General features: G+C 37.8%; 2 protein-coding genes across 2 annotated transcripts in view; both read left to right on the forward strand.

Moving 5' to 3' along the window:
• The first annotated feature begins 3,572 nt into the window (after positions 1-3,572).
• Positions 3,573-7,258, forward strand: LOC124384173. The gene is given in 2 exon segments (XM_046846812.1): positions 3,573-6,601; positions 6,604-7,258. Coding segments are annotated over 2 exon segments (1,119 nt in total). The 5' UTR covers positions 3,573-6,121; the 3' UTR covers positions 7,243-7,258.
• Positions 7,259-7,431: 173 nt separating this feature from the next.
• Positions 7,432-21,411, forward strand: part of plecb (plectin b) — a 56,584-nt gene continuing 42,604 nt past the window's right edge. The window contains 1 exon segment of the mRNA XM_046846803.1: positions 7,432-9,312. Within this exon segment, the coding sequence (XP_046702759.1) occupies positions 7,452-9,312 (1,861 nt within the window). The 5' untranslated portion in view covers positions 7,432-7,451.

Here is a 21,411-nt window from a genome sequence, read left to right on the forward strand (position 1 = left end):
GTATTGCGTGACCACTTTCACTGTAATTCTGTTAAATTGTGTTTATACTTTAAACAATCCGTAAAAAAAAAAGAAAAGCATGCAATATGGCTCTAAATTCTTACAATCAATATATGATGTATTTAGATTTCTTAATATAAGTATTCATGTCTTAACAAAAGAAATAAATAAATAAACAATATGCTATTGTGTAGTGTAAACAGGTAACTCAGTGGGTGATTTGTTTGCATCTATTGTGGGGTAACAAATTTCCTTTCCACAATAATCAGTTAAGCCATTGTGTAGATATGTGCTTTTTTGTTTATCTGGTCTGGGTCCACTAGGGTATTGTAGGATCCTGGACTTGTGCACATTCGGTGGATTTATTGCTCAGACTGTCCAGGTTTGCCCCTCCCTGTCAATTCTTTTAGACTAAATCCCAAAAACATTGATGTACTGAATGGTTCCACTTGCCTTGACACCCCCTGCATTTTACAGTTTTTACATTATATTACATTTACAAATATTATCCAGAGCAACATACATTTAGCTTATTGACACAACTGGGCGGTTGAGTTTGACACTTGAGTTCCAGGATTTGAACAATGACCTTGCTATCAGTAGATACCACCTACTAGCTAGCACTTACCTCACACACTTTAGCTGCCAAATCTGGAGGATGAAGACTCGTGTGCTTCCTCTGAAACACCGAACTGCTGCACATACTTTGCAGCTGAAGTTGAAGGAAACACATGAACTGACTCGCATCCATAAATTTGCAGAAACCCATAAATTTAATTTGTGTGAAAGGTTGCACCCCTTTCGGAGCCTTTTACCCCATTTAAGGTTGGTGTAGCTATTAGTCCTTAATTGTATAAATATTAATATAAGTAAATGCTTAGAGTTTTATCTGCTAACACCATTGCTTTTTTTATGTGAATCAAGGAAGGTATGCTTGTTGTCCATCTCATTTTACACAGCAGGAGAGTATGGCTGTTAAGTGGAAGGTTAGTAGGTCAACAAGGGTCAGAAAAGGTTATGAAGAAGACAAGTGCATGAATTTCAGGCATGTAGTGCATGCAGTGGTGAAGGTGAGACGTGAATGACGAGTTCACAATATTCTTTTGAGCACTTTCTGATTTTCCTGATGAAAAAGCAAGAGAAATAGGCAATGTTTTAAGAGGACCCACACTGTTTAAAACACATTTGGCACTGAATTCTGAACAAAATTTTTAATACCCACCACACCACTGCATTTTCTCTGCTGCAAATTCTAGAACCTGGATGTATTTGTGAAGCAGTAGCTACAAGCTAATTCTGCTAAGTCATCTGGCAGCAGGATACTTTCTAAGAGTGCTTACTTGAGTTAATATAAACTTCCGGCCAGCTCAGAGCAGTCTGATCCCTGTCATCAGCAAGATGATTCACAGCAAGATGATTCCTTCTGCTCAAATGAGGTTTTTCTTTTGTTTTTCAGACCATTCAACAACCATACCACGGGTTAAAATAAGAGGTCACCTGATTGATCAGTTAGACATTTTTTTGGCATTTTTTTAATCAACCGGCATCAACCGATTGCGCTGCAAATTAGGCCAATTATTAGGCAGGTGCATTTGGCTCACCAAACCGGGCGTGTACATTCTGCACTTGTGTGAGAGACAGAACTTTCCCCTTACCTGCAGGTGGCAGTAGTCTGTATTTCGCATGCAAACAGGGAAATCGGAAATGCTAGAACTGTGAATGTATAACGCAAGCAGCATTTACATCTGCCATGACTATTACGGATCCTGTAGTTTTCTGCAATCATGTCTGTAAGTTGCAAAGACAAGAGCAAGAATGACAACAAGCGTGTTGCTTCTTTTTCCCCTCATGTGCTCATTCACGAAGCTAAATAGCTATTCAGAGTTCTCTTTCCGCCACTGCTCAACATGCAGGATCAGGCGTAAAATAGCTGACGAACTAAAGCCGACCCACTCTCAAAAACCCACCCGACATTCCCAGATGGCCGACTATCAGCTTGGAGTGTCGCAGTTCTTATCATTCGTTTTCAATCTAGTCTTATATATTTCATTGGGTAAATATGATTCTACTTTTGATAAGAGAATGAGAATAACATTTGGAGAGAGAGAATTTGAGGAACCTTTTGGAACTGTATTGTTAGTGAGCCTTCAACCAGCTGTAATGTAGGCCAGAAAAAAAAACCATATCGGTCGACCTCTAGTTAAAATAACTGAGTTTGCACGTTTCCTCTACTGGGATTTGTTTGAGTTGTTGGGAGCATGACCTGTATCTGAATAATCATATGGATTTTGTTCCTGCAATATGATTGGCTGCTTGCATAACTGTATAAATGAGCATGTCTGCAGGTGTTCCTATTAAAGTGTTTAAAAATATATAGGCTGTGTTTTTACTGAAATCTAAACCTGATCTCATTACTTTCCAGCACATTTCTCCTCAGATAAACTAGTTATTTGAGTTTTTTTTTTAAATGTAATGTTAAACTGACCTACTATATGATACTACTCTTATTTTCTGTGATATTTTCAAAAACACTTAAATGTGATTAATGTAATTAATGACTCTTGTTATTAATAATAATAAATAATGAAATGATAATGCATGTTGTGTGTGCTCTGTCAGTTAAAGACACCAAATAATAATGTTATCATAAGGAAAGTAAGAGCTGAATGCATGATGATTTGCATTGTGGTGGATTTTGCAAGTCGTGTCATGCAAATCTATGGAGCTCTTTTGTGTATTGGAACTCTAAAAGTGGGTCTGTTTCCACTTGTGTTCCAAAAAGTTTATAAGCATCTGCACACAAAAATAATACACTTTTCAGTTAAACGGTTGGTCCTTTTGTTAAGCATGGGAGATCATGTCATACCAGTCATCAAAAGCATGCACGGGCCACATGCCAGCAACAAACCATGTTTTCATATAAATATTAAATTAATTTTATGTGACCTATTACAGATTTGCATAAAAGTATGCAAACTAGTCTGTACACACTGGCTCTTATTAGACAAATAAAAGCATTGTGATCATACCTCATTTTGTGTGGATGCATGTTTTTAAGAGTTTGGAGTGTATTTTAATGGTCAGAAAAATCACAATTTACCTTTTTCCCCCACACAAGTCTATGAAAATCTTTTAAATTATTGATTTGCTAATATAATTAGACTGTAACTCCTATTACGTCCCAGCTGCTGGAATCCTTCAGTTGTCGCGGCTGCACACCAAACTGACCCTGGAGAAATGTGAAGCTTTTACAGTAGGCAAAGTAGTAGTAGTCCTCCAGACACAGTGCATCTGTTCCGGGAAGTCAAGGCTCTTAGAACACTACCTGGGTTAGGTTTTCTTCTATGCTAATGTAAATAATTAAATAGAACATGACGTCAGTCAATATCTGCAGTTGTTAGATCACAATGGTGGACGTTTGATCCTATCTATAATGCATAAGTATTCTAACAAGCAAGGATGTGGATTTCTTTTCTTTTTTCTTATACTGTATAAATAAAAATAAATACAATGACTGCATACCCCATCCTTTAGCCAAACTTTAATGCCATATATATTTTTTTTAGGTCATTTATTCATTCATCTGTTTATCTCCAGTAACTTCTGTATCCTTGTCAGGCTCATGGTGGATCTCAGGAATGCTGGATGTGAAGCAGAAATTCCAATCCATTACATGGTGTTCCATTCAACAGCATATGTTTAAAAAGTAGAAGGAAGCCAGATTACCCAGAGGAATCATAGAGAGATACTACAGCTTAGAACATGCAGCTTTCAGTGTACAATGTATGTCCAATGCAAAGGATTCTGAATAATAGCTGGTCTAGATATCATAGATGCATACATAAAGGCCTTGTGAAAAGCATAATTACTATGTGTTTCTTTTTGAAAAAAAGTTTAACATGCTTAGTCTCATCTACATTTCTTCACATGCCTTGACTCACTACCCCGGAGACATGCCATACGTTGAAAAAGGGTTGTTTTTTTTTGCAAATCCCGTCACCTGTACAGTATGGCCTCTTGTGAAATTGTTTTTCTTCTTGTGTGTGTGCGCTTAGTTATGACCTGTCTGGCTAAGAATGTGTGAAATGCTTAATAAGGGTGTGTTGCAGCACAGCACTCACCTGTGTGACCAGTTTAATTTATTCAAATCTGCTTCTGCATTTCTCTGTGACATGGGAGTTAGAAGTTAAACACAAGCAATGTCTGTGACGTCATCATTCCTTTATAACCAACTTTATTTTTATATATATGGTATATGAAAAATAACTCCATGCATTTGATTTTCAGTGAAACAATCTTCCTCATTAAACATTTTTTGTATTATTCCATATGTTACCAACTGCTCCAAGCGCAATGATTTGGACAATGTATGGTTAGGTATTGTCCTATCTTTAGATTTTTTGATAAGAATATTATTAGTTAATCACCATATTGAAATGTTGTCTGATTACATGCTCGTCTTAGAAAAATTACCAGTTATGCAGCCAGGGTGATGTAAGATTATAATTAGAGCTATAGCAGTGGTGTGCAATTAAACTAATCTGAATTGCAGGGTTGGGAGTTTTATGTGATGAATATTTTTACCACTATCAAAGTTTGTGCATACAACTCAAACAGATACTGATTCTTTTCAATGCAAAGTCAACTAATTGTTTCATTTGGACTGCTTCTAGTGCCAGGTGTCAGTTCAAACGTATTCTATCTGAGAACACCATTCAGAGTGACAGATAAATGGAGAGACAGATGTAAAGAGCAGAATTTATATAGGGGTGTGAAATTGAATATCTTGTTTCGAGTTGCTAAGAAAGGTTAGTGCCATTGCACAGGTCTTTATTTAGTGATGTGGCTCATGGGCAATTCGGGTTCGCCAGCTATATTGAGACAGTAGAATTTCTTTAGTCCTTCTTACTACCAGTTGCATCACTTCAAGTAACTACCATGTACCTACCATGATTATTTTAAAAAAGTGAATTTACAGCTCTTTTATTCTTGGAGGTGCAACAGTTTGCAGTATTTCACATTTGATACATCAAACTTGGAGAAATACAATCAGGGAAAAAAAAGATTTGACTTTTGCTCTAATCCATTTCATCGCTATGTTCTCTGGTGTAATTGTTGAAGGCTTACATTTTATTTATTCATTTGCATATTTGTTTAAAGGTAATCTAATCTCTTAACTGACAGAGTGAGATCTGGAACCCTTATCCCATGCTCATTTGTATGCTTTTTTTTTTCTTCAGAAAAGACTGTAGTAAATGTCTCCAGGGGAAAAGTCACATGATATAAAGTGTGTAAACTTGGCTAACTGAGAGTGGGTGTGAATGACTAGTGTCTCTTTCTAATATAGTATGCCTACAGGGAGCCTCCCTTGTCTTAGTCTCATTCCTCATTGGCTAGCACACTCCCTGGTAGTGTAAGAAAATCTGATACGCCAGGGAGTGTTTATACTGCTCGGTTATACAAGTGTGTGGCCGGCTACATGTAGTCCTTGTCCTGCATGCATTCAGGCAAGACTGAGATTTACCTCTAGGTTTTAGTTGAACCTTTAGGTTTTAGTTAAACCTTTTTTGTGTTTTCTTTCTTTCTATCCTTGGTCAAATAATCACTTAACTTTTTTTTTATTTTACTTTACTAATTAAATGTGACCGCAACTGCTAATAGACTGTGTGTGGAACATTTGGCTAATAGTGTTCCATTCTTTCTCTGTAAGAGAGGTAGGAGGGGCTGAGTGGTGTGGAGTGCTTGCTCACTCTGTTGCACACACCCCCTCGCTCTGTCACTGCTGGTCTGCCAGTCCAGTTCCTTTCACTTCCAAGGAAGGCAGTGCAAAGGAGGGATAGGATTTTTCTTTGCGTTTTTGGAGGGTTTTTTTATTCTCTGAGATGACTGACTTGCTCTCCAAGGAACCGAGAGTCAAACAAGAGAGAGAGAACACCAACATCCAGTAGGAATTTTTTCCTAAGCTTTCGTTTTTCTTACATTTGAAAGCACGTGGCAGCCGGCTCTGCTACTGGACCTTTCTACAGAGAGCAGAGTGAGTCATTCAGTAATTTGTCCTTTCTTGGTTATTGGTTGACATATATTTTCATTTGAGCGCTTCGAGGCAGATTAAAGAAGCACAATGGTTGCTGGAATGTTGATGCCTCTTGACAACCTGAGGGCCATTTATGAAAGGCTATTCCGTGATGGTGTAATGGTGGCCAAAAAAGACAAGCGCCCTCAGACCAAGCACCCTGAGATACCAGGGGTGGGGAACCTACAGGTTATTAGAGCAATGGGCTCCTTAAAATCCCGAGGGTATGTAAGGGAGACTTTTGCCTGGAGGCATTCTTATTGGTATCTTACTAATGAAGGTATTGTTTACCTGCGTGACTACCTGCATCTGCCACCTGAGATTGTGCCAACTCCACTACAGAGAGTGCGGCGGCCAGCTGCTACCTTGTCCATTGCTCAGAGGGCTGCACGGGTGCAGGCTGTAGAGGGTCCAACTTCATATGTTCCCAAACCAGGAAGGGTAGGTGCAGAGAGCCAGGAGGCTCTGTTGGAAAGGCAGGGGTACCGTCACAAGAGGATGCAAACTGAAGAAGAGGCAATGCCCAATGAAAAACATCAAGGTTTCGAGGACGTCCGATTACTTTTGACTACAACAAATCCAAGGCATTGGGAGAATCCAGGGACCAAGTCCAGTCCATGTATCAAGCTGGTCCAGACCACAGTGTTAAGAAGAAGATTTCAACCACAGTTTTCCAGCAGCCACCTGCTAAAGCCATCGATGCAACATCTTTGGTACAGAAGATGCCTGAAAGCTACAAGGAAATCAATGAGGAAGCTCTGACTAAAAATACGCCAGTGACCATGGTAAACATTGAGCTGCCAGCCCAAAATGCTGCTATTGATGAAACATGTGTGGCTGCAGCTTCCATGCCCACTAGCAAAGCAGGTAAACCCAAAGAAGAGATATGTGATAAAGCCCCCCCGGAACTCATCTTTATGAAGACAGCCAAAAATACCTTTATGCCACCTAACTCTAAAGAGCAAGTGGAACCAACACCGAAACTGACCAAAAATAAGAATGCTCAGGAGCATGTAGTGAAGGATAAAATTCCTAAAAATACAGAAACATGCATCTACACAACTCCTCAGCTAGTGGAACTGAAGCCAACAACTAAAGCCCCAGAGAAGCCATCATTAACGAGCCAACCAAGGATGCCCATGTGCCCCCTTCCTCTAAAGTACAAGTGAAAAAATCACTAAAAGTGACAGAGATCAGTGTTCAGAAGCAGCTGAAGATTGTCAAAGAGGAAGTTTCCCAAAATACCGACATACGTCAGGAACTCATCACTAGCGAGTCACGTAGCAACCCAGCAAAGGATGCCCCTGTGATTCCTTCTAAAAAACAAGTGAAAGTGGTCGAGACCAAGAATGAAGAGGAGCAGCCAATCAAGGAGGAAATGCCCCAAAAAATAGAAATCCCCACAACTTTAATTGTTGAGCCAGTACAACTGAAGGATAAGTCTAAAGCTTCTCAAGATCTCATTATTAGTGAGACAGCTATTGAGAATGCAGTGCCTCTTTCTTCTAAAAAACAAGTAGAAAAAACAGTTAAAGTGACCAAGACCAAGAATATTCAGAAGCATCCAGACAAGGATGAAATGACCAAACCTACACAAACAAAATTCTCCTCTTCATCCTCATCTACAGTTCAGGCAGTGGAACTGAAGACTCAGCAATTCGTCACTAGTGAGTCAATTAATGATGCTCCTAAGTTTCCTCAATCTATAAAGCAAAAAGGAAAAACACAAAAAGTGGCCGAGACTAAGATTCCTCTGGAGCATCCAGTTCAGGAGGAAATGCCTCAAAATATTGAAATATGCATCTCCATGTCAGCTTCTACTTCTCAGAATCTGAAGGCAGAGTTGAAAGATGTACCTGATTTGGATAAAATAAAGGAGACTGGCATGCCACGTGGGGCTAAAACAAATGAGGACACACCAGTTGTAAATGATGTGGTCGGCGTTGTTAAAGTAAAAGCTGAGGGTTGTCTTGTGCCGCAAACTTCTGAAGCATCTTTGGAGGAACGGACCAGTAATGTTGACAAAGAACCAGCCCCACCACCAGCGGTATCTTTGACTGTTGTAACAAGCACTGTTCAGAAAAGTAAGAAATCAAAGAAGATATCTAAAACTAAACAGACAATAGACACTCAAATGGCATCCAAACAGATCGAGCCTATTGAAGTAAATGCTCCAAAAAAGGAAGAAATTCCATCTGAGGAATCATCTACCACCGTTATCAAGACAGAGAGTACAGTAGTTAAGCATGATGTCAGATCACTTTCCGGGATCTCAGATGCAGGTGCTGTTGAACATGTGAAAGAGGTTATTGTCCGTGAAGAAATAAAAGTTATGGAACAAACAACAACAACAAAAGGGAAAAAGGTAGCCAAGCATGACATATCGTCAGTCCAACAAACACCACCACTACCAAAACCTGAAGAATCAGAAGCTAAAGAGTCAAAGAATAATGAAGCAGATGTGGCACCAAAATCTTCTAAAAAGAAGAAGAAAAAGCAGACTGCTACTGATAAGCAAATTCCATTATCAGCCACAGAAACCAGTGCAACTGAGGAAATAGTGACATCCCAGGTTGCAGTAAAAAGTCATGTCTGTCAGGGGCCTGAACCAGTTGTAATAAGTGAGTCTCCTATAGCAAGCCAGGCAGCAGCTGTGCAGAGTGAGGCCCCTACACACAAAAGGGAGGTGGAGCCAGATCAGCCCTCTGCTGAAAAAATAAAACGGGAGGTTCTGAAAGGAAAAACATCCTCCTCACAGCAACTGAGGGAAGCACCCATAGCCAGAGCGTCAGCAGCAGCCTCAGCCCAGGCCAGCCCCTACCCTGAGCACGGGGAGCCTCCCAGTGTTGCTCAACATTCAGCCACTCCTGACACGCAAAGCAGTGGAGAGAAGCAAAAAGTGCTCTCTGTGACCAAGGCTGTTAAAAAGCTTGTCACCACTGGCCCTGTCTCTGCTCAGGAGAAGCAAGTGTTATCTGAGGACGAAGCTGCCATGCGGAAGAAGATAGTAGTAGTAGAGGAGGTGATTGAAGTGCAGCAGCAGCTTGCTAGTCCAGGTGCACATGAAAGCCAAGCTGCGGTGCCACCCGTGCCCAAGATTCCTGGAGATGACCTCGACTATGATGTTTTAGAAGAGCTGGCCAAAGAGCGTTCCGTCTTTCAGAGTCCTGTCAAGGAAGTCACCTGGGACCATTCTCTGGATGAGCCAGAGCCGAAATCTTTCCCAAACTTCATTGAAGGTACGGTGAAAACTCGAGGTTCTTCTTTCCTTCTCATGCACGTGTAATGTCACTGCCACTGACAGTGTTCCTCTGTGTTTACGGTGTGGGAGGGTCAGTGTGGATGTTGTGAAGTTGTCATAAGGGGTGTTTTCATTTAGTCAAAAGCTTAGTTGATGTGTACAAGGGGCATTTCAACATGTGCACCGTTCCTGCAAGTGGGCATGCAAATTCTTTGAAAAAGGATCAGAAATCTCATCTTTGAGTATTGCTTTACAGGAAAACATCCACGAGCTGCATTTTGCAAGTGCTGTCAAATGAATGAGAATAGGTGTGTGTGTGTGTGTGTGTGTGGGGGACGGACGGACGGACACAATGCAGAGTTGAAATTTAAAAAAGCTTCAGTCAAATGAATGCATCAAATACATTGAATAAAGTTAGATTTATCTTTAGGCTTTTTATGCCTTCCACTTTCTAAAACAATTTTGCTTAACATATACGTTTGGAAAGGGACCTGTTTGTCTAGTTTAGAGTTTTCCAATGGATATGAAGAACACTTTATTAAATGTTTTCCTGGCATTGATCCATACCACATCCACACCCAAAACATCAGTTTGATATATTGGCTCCATAATAAGGCTGTAAAAGTGCACACTGTGTGATTTATAGTTAGATCTCTTGATCGCAGATTGTATGAATTCAAATTCAATTTTAGTTGTTACATACATTACCATATGGCAATATGCCTGATTATAAAGAGATCTGCAGCACTAAATGTGCAGGAATATCTCACTGCTTTCTCATTTTTACCGGAAATGACCACTTTACTCAAAAGAAAGAAAGGTAATAAAGTTTCTAGCTTTGCGCTGCTAGGAAATGATCACAGCACAGGAGAGTAATTTTGGCTGTTATAGGAAGCCTGCGTGTTTGGCTCTGGACTGTGGTTTGTGATTAGACATTTCTGGTTTCCGTTTTCAAAATCAGCCCTGCACAATATTTGGTGCATAATGCATAAGACAAATATAATAATACTTATATTGTCCTATCAGGGCATACAACACAATGTGCAATAAAACATTTCTGGAATGCGCCCTGGAAGCAGATTTTGCTTTTGTTGGCTTTGTTGTCCTGAGCAACAAAAGTTCAGCTGCATTGGGTCTCGGCACATTTTTTGTTGCGTAAAGATGGTTTAAAATATGTGCATCAACACAGTTATGGGTGTGGCAAAATCCGTGCCATACCCGGAAGCTCAAATACAGTATCTGGCATTTCACCATGGGCGTGTTTATTTGCAGTCACACCTAGAGCTCAACACTCCAAAAGCTCTGCACAATTTCTTTTCTCAGTGGTGGTTTTTATCCAGCAACATGTGGAGATCACATTTTTTTTCACATGTTGTTTTTATCATCCAATAAGTTACAAAGACGGTCGGCTTTGAAAAAAGAAAGAGAGAGAGAGCGATTACAGCAGTATAAAAAGCTGGATAACTGTCTGCTGCCCCCTACTGCATCATCACCATTGTGTGCGACTTTGTGGCGTCTCTTTCATAAGTTTGTCAGAACATTTTAGGTTTTAGGGTGAAATCTTTCATTTATTTCAAGCCATGTATTGTTGGTCGGATCCAATTCCATCTTGTTCGTCTTTAATACTATGATAAAGATGTCCAATTTGAATTGTGTCAATTGGATAATATGGTTTATAGACAGGAAATGTTTTGTTGTCACAAGCATTTATTTAATTTTTTTCCAATTCACCCTAAATATGCTCTTCCTTCCTAGTTTTTTTTTAGCAATATCATCCAGAGTAGGTCAGCTCACTGTTTCTTAAAAAAAAAAATCACATGATAGCTTTGATTGTAGAAAATCCATGACTGATATTAAACAATTCAAAACCAAAAAACTAGTGTAGCGAACTCCTAGGTGTGTACAGTCCGGTTTTGTTTCATTTTAGTGCGACCTTTAATACACATATGCCATTTTGTGTTTTCCAGGCAGCCCACTCTCTAAATTCCTGAATACTTATGATATTGTCAAACATCCAGAAGTGGGCAGAATGTCCATTTTAATTTTTTCCTTTCATGCCACATGATTGTGGTTAAGAGGGTGAGTCATCCACGGCTGAATTCAGAGAGGCAAATATGAGCTTGACCTTTAAGAAGTTGTGGCTGTCTTGCACACTATCAATAGCTTGTGTGTTGAGTTTAGAGCAATAAGCAACTAAAGCCAGTCTGTAAATTTGTCTTTTGCTACCAAATTAGCTGTCACCTGCATCGCTGCATCGTGTGGAAAAAACCTTAGATTGTTTTGTTCAGTCATATAAAAATATTGAAGTTTTTTTTTTCTTCTGAAGTACGACAAAAATACAAAAATAAAATGTTATTTTAATTTGATTTGCCATGTTCCTTTAAATAACAAGCCACCTATTTCCCATTATTTCCTATCGACATATGAGAGCTATCGTGAATAAGAAGCCAGTTTTGGAGTTTTAATTATAGTGTATACTGTAATGCAGTGCTTGGGTTACTCGGCTCCGGGCTGTCATTGTACTGACCCCATTATTATTGGGCTTGTTTGGTTCACTGTGTATTTTTCTGAAAACATATAATATATAAACCTAGTATAACGTTCTTATTTTTGTATATTTGTTATAATTTTGCATAATGTTGACCATGTCTTGTTCAGACAGATTGCTTGTATTATTTGAGAAGCAAAATATGCTTACATAAGATGTCCAGACTTGTATTTGTATTTTATTTTACTTTTTCAAATTCAAATTCATCCACCAAGGAAACTGCATTAAATTGGCTTAGTCTGCAAATCCATTTAGGCAGCACACAAATAAGATAATGGTCCATCTGTGTTTGTATTGCTGACTGATCATTCATGACATGAGCTTCAGAGGAGACTTTGGGTTGTATGCTTTTTATCATTTAGTGACAATTGAGGAACAAAGTCATTTTAACAACAGGTAATTTATATCTTCAGGCAGGTGCCTGATAACGTGGGCGTGTGCTCATGATTCCATAACTGGCATGGAGTGTTAATTACATGGCAGTTTCATACATACAGCCTGTTTCCTATGCACAATGAATAGATTAAATCGATGACCTGACATGCTGATGCTGTAGCAATATACCCTCAAAACTAGTCTAAAGTGTTTTCAATCTATGAGTTTTGTATTTGGGTTTCCTCTGGGTTTCTGGGTTTCCTCTTGGTTCTTCCACCTCCCACAAACATGCCAGTAGGTGCTAGTAGGTGAGTTGGTTTTACTAGGTATAACTAATTGTGTGAAAAGTGTGTGAACACTGTGCCCTGTGATAGACTGGTATCTATTTTTGAGTGTATTCCCACCACATGCCCAGTGTTTCTGGGATATACTTCGTATCCACAGCAGCCCTTACTGGGATAAAGTGCTTACTAGGGATGAATGAATGAATGATCTTAGAACCTATTTTAACCTAGCAGGAATGGCGAAACCTATTTATAGTGTATTGGGTAGCACCGGAGGAACGAGTGGCGCATGAAAATGCGATTAAACAAATGCAAGTCAAGACCATTTAAGCACAATTCTGGTGTAACATAAACATGGACGAGATAATGGTTGGTAAAATTAGCAGTCTTTCAGCACCATTATTTACCGTGCCATATGTTGGTTTTAGAGTGGTATAAAGCATGCTATATTTAGGATGTGTTTTGCACAATGGGAGGTCTCTGTGGGACCGGGGATCCTGTGAGGGGAGACAGGGATCTTTAACCATCCTAGGCACACCAGCATTGTTTTCCTTGTGAACGCAAAAACGTAAACTAAACATGATTGCAGGCTTCTGTTGTAAAAATAAATAAATAAATAAATAAAAATGGCCAAACTATGAAATTGTGAAAGTTTAAGGCATCTTTTATAGACTATATCTTGCCTTACTGCAGGATAAAATGTAAAACAAAACATTTATTTGATCTTGGTAGTGCTTTATGTTTGATACAGGATAATAAAGAGGTAATATAATAGTAAAAGCATAGGGACATAAACACAACAAAAATAAGGTAATCCTTTATGATGGATGGATTAATTCCAGATCAGGTTTCCTGTGACAGATAATCTAGAGTAAAGCTGGCGATTTGTGGCATGATCTCACCGAATAGCTCGATCATCCTCCAAGGACAGTCTGATCTCCCGTTAGTCCTTTGAAGCCAAGTGGGCACACTTTCATCAGTTTCTATCTCTGCCATCATGACACTTCAGTCGCTTGATATTTATATCCAGAGCAAGCTCTAATACCGTGCTTACCGACTCCCTGGACTCTTGCCCCAGCCCTCTGCCCACCCCCACTAATGCATTTAGCTGCCCCTCCCACCTAATGGCAATGCCATCAGGGAGCAAGCTGACATATTCAAGCAGCAGGCACAGGCTGACAAAATTAAGAAGGGGGAGAAACAAGGCAGCACACACTAAACAAACTGGAGTCTCTTCCCTTCCCCTCATTCCCCCAGTCTTGCTCTCCTTGTCCTCCTCTACCTACACACAGCCTGCTCCATGAAGATCATACCTGGTAGGTTAGCTGTGAACTGTTGTCCACGTCTGTGTGTTCGTATATATATATATATATATATATATATATATATATATATATATATATATATATAAAATGAAATGTGAGTGTGTGTGCGCGTGTGTTTTTGCCAATCCCAATTGTTGTTACATCAAGGGAGGAGGGGAAATGCATGCCCGCTTCAGCATGACCTTCAGGCAGCCCGACTGAAATTCTATTCCATATTTAAACCCATGCACACTATGTGAGACTTGAATTACATGTGACATTTTCGAGCCTTTTTTTTTCTGTCTCAGCATTTCTCATTTTGATGTTAATGACTTCCCACTTCAAGCTGTATGGTGCTAGACTGAAGGTGATGCTCTCAACAAGCTGTCAGTCATGTGTTTAACTTGGTGGACGGACTAAAAAGGTTGGAAGCGGAGAATCCGTCTATAAATCTGAGCCGTCTACGATTGTGTTGATTGTAAGCTTTCGCAAATGTTGTTTGATTGCAGCTGGAATGAAAACATTACCACCTGTTTTAATCCTAGGAATCTGTATAATCATCCGATTTTAATTTTGCTGCTTTTTAAGCTGCTTATGGTCAAGAGAGAGGGGAGGCCAGTGTTTGTTTTGTTTTGTATCAAGCTACTTTTGGTTGGGGAATAACACACATAAACCTCAACTGAAGCTGCAACGCATAGCGCATATGAATCTTTGCTGTTGTTTATTTACTTTTTTCCGACTATTCTGTTGGCTTGCAACTCAGTTTGTTGAGGTTGTGATTATTTCTATAGGTTTCTTTAGCAGGAATGTGTTTTCAATCCATCAAGACCAGAAAAAAGTCAGATAATGCCAAGCAAGAAAAGTATAGTATTACATTTATATTCAGCAGATAAACAAGTCAAGCTTTTTTATTGTTATGTTCAGTTGTTTACTAGAAAACATTTTACTATCATTTTCCAAAAAAACAATGTTGCGCCACCCCTGATCTTTGTGACACTCATGTTGTCTCTCAATGTCCTTCCACCTGTTGCTGCCTGATTCGTTTCAGGCTTATCCCTGTGCTAATGCTGTCTAGTCTCTTGGGATCCAGGTTCCCCCTGGTGCTTTTAGGGCACATCACCCACAGAGCTATCTGACATTTGTACAAACACAGGAGGCAAACTTTGAATTTTGTTTTCTAAACTCTCCTTTTCGAAAGACTAGTACAATTTCATTAAAAAACATTTTCATAATAAAGTTCATTTGTTTGTGTATTTCTGTATACTTTTTGTATATAGTACCAGATACAGATACCTATACTGTACTGTATATACCTGGGTTCCCGACCTTTATAACATTTGTAAGTATGGTTTCCCTTCAATAGAGAATGCTGTGTACTTTTAAAACTATACTGTAATTCAAATCCATTAATGTACCTTATTTTTTTGTAAAATCCATGTTTTTAAATTTTTAGATGGCAGATGAAAATTCTAATCTAATTTCCTTTTATCTGAGAATATAGAAAAGTATATATGATAATGGGAGTGGCTTCTTCATAACTCCTGAAAGATCTTAAGGGGGAGGTTTGGGGGTATAGTTATATGAGACAATATTAGTCCTTTCCTTTCCTTCTTATCTTGGAATTTTGTGCTCCTTATTTTTTTGTTTTTTTGGGGGGGGTTTGTTTGTCTTCAATTTTACCATTTATTATTCTTGGAAATTAAATTCGATGAGTTTAGTTACAAATGCAAATGCTCAACTCAAAGCTGTCAGTGTCCATGTCTTGTGTAACTTGTAAGTGATTGCCGTTGATGGCTTTCTGCAGCAGTTAGGGGTTTACCCATCACTATGCCCTACGATTGAGAAATATATATTGCGCTGGATAGAATTCATACAACGCAGGTCTATCACATTACAAACTGCAGTGCCTTTGTGAAAACGACATTTTGTGTTTTTTCTTCTTCAAACCTTATAATGGCAACAAAAAAATGAATAACACCACTAGCACATTTTTTTGTAATATAAATAGGTACTTTTTTTAACCTGGGAGCTATAAATAATCAGGTGCACATAAAGATTAACTGTATTAACAGACTGTGTATTGTCAGGGCTGGCAATCTTTAAACTAAAGTGCAATGTTATATTAACCTGCTGGTGGCAGCCAGTGACTGTCCGTGTCTATTTTATAAATCTTGACTCCGTATCTAAGCAACGCCAGATTTTCCATATTGAAGATTCTCGAGTTTCATTTCAGTTTCAGTCTCACCTTTCGGTGAAAGAAAAACATGTGACCCGATGACTGTCCTAACAGCTCATATAAAGATGAGAATCAGGATCACATTACAGAAGTGTCAGCACATTGTTTGTCTTGTACTCATACTGTGGTAGAAGAATACACTAAAGGTAAAAAGAAGCCAGTGCTACTGGAATGATGTGAATAATGAGAACCAAGGTTTGTAAGTTTCACCAGTAGCATTGGTCATTGGTGGAAAAACTGATGGCCACCACTTGTAAAATCTGGGTGGAGCAAGACATAAAAGTTGACCATTTTTTTTAAAACATGACAAACGAGTACTATAGTGAGTCAACCTGTCACACCGGACCCTAAAGTGAAAATACGTAACTAGGGACACAACATGCTTCAAACATTTAAGCAGTATCATTTAGATGTGTGTTTGCTGGCAGCATGTATATCTTGGGTTTTTTTGTTTGTTTTTTTAGAAATAGATATCTTATAGATGTCACCTTTTCTCTACTGCTCTACTGCTGATGCTGGATCTGTGGTGATCACAAATGCTGAGCTTATAAAACTCGGAGCTACTAACCATATAGGCTGTTTAAGACTGCAGAAAGAACATTACTTATAATCTTATACTCCAGTAATCATGTTAGTTCTCACTCTCCAGTGTTCTGTATTGTTGAAAGATTTATGATCAAACTCTTGATGTCACCCAGATGAGGATGGGTTCCCCTTTTGAGTCTGGTTCCTCTCAAGGTTTCTTCCTCATAACATCTAAGGGAGTTTTTCCTTGCCACAGTCGCCACGGCTTGCTCATCAGGGACAAATGCACACCATTCACCATCACTGTTGATTTGTGTAAAGCTGCTTTGAGACAATGTCTGTTGTGAAAAGCGCTATACAAATAAACTTGACTTGACTTGACTTGACTTGACTTACTTTTTGTTAAAAAAAAAAAAAGAAGCAGTTTTCAATGATCCAAATGTATTTCATAATTCAATATGGCAATGCTGAGAGTAGTATTATATGTTAAAGTAAAACAGATACTCCAGTACAACATTCATTTCATTAATTATATTTTGAGTAATAAAATACTTCTGCAAAAGTAACAGGAACATTACACTGGACACATGTAAATACAGTTTCTATATAAGACTTCAATGCAACTGTTTATCGTATAGTGTTTAATTCTACATGGGCCATTGCCTGGAAATGATACTGTAGCATTGCCTCTCTAGACAGGAATGGAGGGATTAGAGGACTTATCAGGCCACCTGCATCCTTTGTTTGTTTAACATTCACGCACAGTTTTAACACTAATACACCATAGCCAAGAAGTAAATCGGTCAAACAGCACAGATCTGTAGAGATACCAGAGTTTATATGGTTTATTTTTATTTATTTTTATTACTGTAGTAAGTTTTTCTTGTGGCAGAACATCAGGCCAAAAGAGTCCTCATGAGTTCCAAGTTGTACATTGTATATATATAATGTGTGTGTGTGTGTGTGTGTGTGTGTGTGTGTGTGTGTGTGTGCCAATCCAGACACTAAAGACACTAATCAGCGCAATATACACAGTGTAACTCATTGGTTGTTTCATGGGTCTAAGAATTTGAAGTCTACTTATCTCACTTGCACAATTGACAGTAGTAATTATTGCTTCATATTTATGGAGACACATCTGCCTCAGGGTTATATTAAACCTTAAGCATGCTGTTGGGCAAGATTTCTGTGTCCAGCACACCTGCTTAGAACCTCTCTTTTTCACACACTCTCTTCACCTTGTTCTCTCTCTCTCTCTCTCTCTCTCTCTCTCTCTCTCTCTCTCTCTCTCTCTCTCTTTTTATCTTTTAGTCATGCACATAAAGCATCCTAACCTCACATCACTTTCTCATGCAGCTGTCATGCACTTTATTGTAATTTCATGAAAATACCCATGCTGGGGTAGTCTGTGAGTTAAGCAAAACCATTTATGTTCAATTACATTAGGCTAAGAGCTGTAGGAGCCCTAAAGTACTGAAATTAACATTTACATGTCAAAAATGATACATTTAGCATTTAACACTTCAGATTAGATATTATTTATTACATTATTTATTAAGTACATTATTTTTCAGATAGGGATAAAACCACATACATATAGTATCATACAGTTCTGTTTCTTTTAATTTCATTAAGTAACAACAATATGAAGACTGAATTAACAATAATTCTAATTTTATATGTTCCACATTATGACTATAAATAAAGATGTACATGACATTTACTTGATTCATGATACCTGATGTCATTCCTAAACAAAATATTCTCTCTTTCAATTTCATCGTAAAACACAATTTCACAAACATGTAAATAGATTATAGCATAAAAGTGATATGTGGGTTGTGCCATATAAAAAACCTAGTTATCAGTCTGTTAGCTGACTTACCACATCAGTTCTTACAGTAGCTAACTGTTCACATCGCATGTAGATAATGTAAGATATTATCAGTCGGTAGACACAGTATTTCCTTTTCTCCTGCACTGAAGTCCTTCTACTGTGCCAGAAATCTTTAACATTGTAAAACCACTGACTACTGTAGACGTCTGCTTAACATGACTTGTACCTTTAATTTCTTATCATTACTGTAGATGGCGCATATTGTGTGTAATTTGTATTATTAATGGCTTGATGTAGGAGTTTGGATTGATGCTGATTGGACAAGGCTGCATATGATTCGCCCTGTGTTCATCCTGGATTATGAATGGCTGCCAAATCTATAGTCTGAGAGTTAAATATAAAATATATCTGAGTTTGAGGTGTTTAATTTTATAAGCATTGTACTAAAACAACAACAAAAAACACAAACACAGAATAAAATATTACCCTGTAATAAATTTCCCAAGTTTTTTTTTTTTTATGTCCCACCCAAATGCCAGGTACATTATAATACTGAGGTCATGAGTTGATGGCATTTGAAATGCTGAAAGCGATCAAAGTAAATAAATAGCATCACATGGAGCATCATTTTAATGTACAAATACAGTATATAAGAGACATTTAGGAATTATAGGAGATTTCATCTGTGGTATTTGTCTGGACAGTTTTGTTTATTGTCTTTAGTGACGCATGTGGGGGTGTGTGCATGTGCCAGTGTGTTTCTGTAGAAGCGGAATGAGCGAAATCAAAAGTCTCTTGTAATGGCGACCGGAAAAGCTTCCAGTTTTCAAAAATTGAATGCGTGTGGTTTTGGAATGTTTTATGAACGCCAGAATTATTTGCACGAGATAAGCTGTGGAGAGAGATCTGCCTTTTTGTATAGCAAGATGTGTTGCACAGGTAAGGTACAGTTCACTCTGATACATATCGGCATGGGGAGGGTTCTAGCTAAGGAGGGGTTTGGCAGGAAGAGCGACTTTTATGCACACAGTCACAGTGTAAGTGCAGTGTATAGCAGTTAAATGTAACTAGTGCATTATTGCATTGCTAATCAGGTTTATGACTGTGCATAAGTTTATTTTTAAAGGTTTGACTTATGAGTTTGCACTGAATCTGCTGTTGAACATGATCCAGCAGTTCTTGAGTTTCCTGGATTTTGCTGTACACACTTTACTATTTAGCTGGGATTACTGTTGTATTGAAGAGGGGACATATAATGCTGAATTGTTTTTTGTTGTTGTTGTTATATAGTTCTTTTTTTATATATATTTATAGATTTTATATTCAGGTGTAAGCAGATACATAGTAGGAGCCATCAACTATTACAAGCTAATACAAAGGCTTACATTTATCATTCATGACACTGGAAAACACACTTTCCTTTTTTTTCCTGATGATATTTGACATTATTTTACTTATGCAGACTTTATGCATTAATGAGTTACTTGTTAGAAGAAAAGAAGAATCATCGAGGTCAATGGCAATGAAATTGTTCTTTTGTTTTTTAAACGTTTCTTTATATGTTAAAATAGAGCAACTTTCTTAAAGTCGTTGCTGCAAGTTGGTTCACTGTTTATTATGCGCATACACAACATAGGATGATTTAGTTATAGTAAAGGCTAAATAGTGTCAGCGGTAGTCTTTAGTGGCGGTTTTCTTTTGTGTTTTCTCGCCATCTAGTGCTGGGTTTATGAAATGTCATTACAGGGGGCAAAATCCAGTACCGGTAATTTATTTCTTAAATTCACTCTGTGGGGAAGTTGTGTTTTTTTTTTTTTTAACAGGGTTACATATGAGATTAGTATATGTATAGAAATTGATGACATTAATTTAAATTATTGCTGACATTTAATTACTATTATTGGTTAATCTGTTTCATGGGTTGCTGATCAGTTTTGTTCTTTAAATACATGTATAAAAACTTAAATAATATATATAACTTATATAAGCACAGATCTTTAAAATGATAATATAATAGAAAATATTGTTATAATTAGAATAGAGGAATGGAGACAGTGCTGTTTAGGTGTTAAAGCTTTATATGTTAAAGCTCTATATTACTGTTTGTGCACCTTTAACTGATCTTATTTTTTACATAATTCCACTCCGCAGTGAACTTTAATTTAATTCATCTTTAGTAACTTGTGAGAGATGTGGATCTAAAGTTTATCCCAGGGGCACCCACTTCATGCCTTGGAATATCAATGATAGGACGCCATTCCTCTGGAATTTGTTTAATCATAAAAATCATAAGTAAAATCACTCTGACATTCTGCATCTTGCTCCTTAGAGCCCGAGTTTGTCTCAGGACAATAATCTCTATTAAAGTAATAATCTCCATAACAATAATCTCTATTAGAGTAATAATATCGTAACAATAATCTCCATTAGAGTAATAATCTACATAAAAATAATCTTAATTAGAGTAATAATCCCATAACATAACTATTAGAATAATAATATCATAACAATAATCTCTATTAAGTAATAATCTCATAACAATAATCTCCATTAGAGTAATAATCCCATAACATAACTATTAGAATAATAATATCATAACAATAATCTCCATTAGAGTAATAATCTCCATAACAATAATCACCATTAGCATAATAATCTCCATAACAATAATCTTCATTAGAGTAAAAATCTCATACAAATAATCTAAATTTGAGTAATAATCTCCATAACAATAATCTCCATTAGAGGGAGACAGCAGATCATTGTCACTTTGTCGTTCCTGGAATTGTTAAGATCCAGTGTGCCGAACAGTCTAAAAACCAAAAGCCTGACACATGGGATTTTCCCCTTACAACGTAGAATGAGTCATTTGAGTCATTTGATTACTTAAACTTTTTCCTTCATCCTTAAATCCTGTTTTAATGCAACATTGCCATCTGATCTGTGCATTTAGGTCACTATAAATATTAAAGGAAAATGAGTCAGCAC

The sequence above is a fragment of the Silurus meridionalis genome, chromosome 4, assembly GCF_014805685.1.
Source record: "Silurus meridionalis isolate SWU-2019-XX chromosome 4, ASM1480568v1, whole genome shotgun sequence".
In the NCBI taxonomy this organism is placed as follows: domain Eukaryota; kingdom Metazoa; phylum Chordata; class Actinopteri; order Siluriformes; family Siluridae; genus Silurus; species Silurus meridionalis.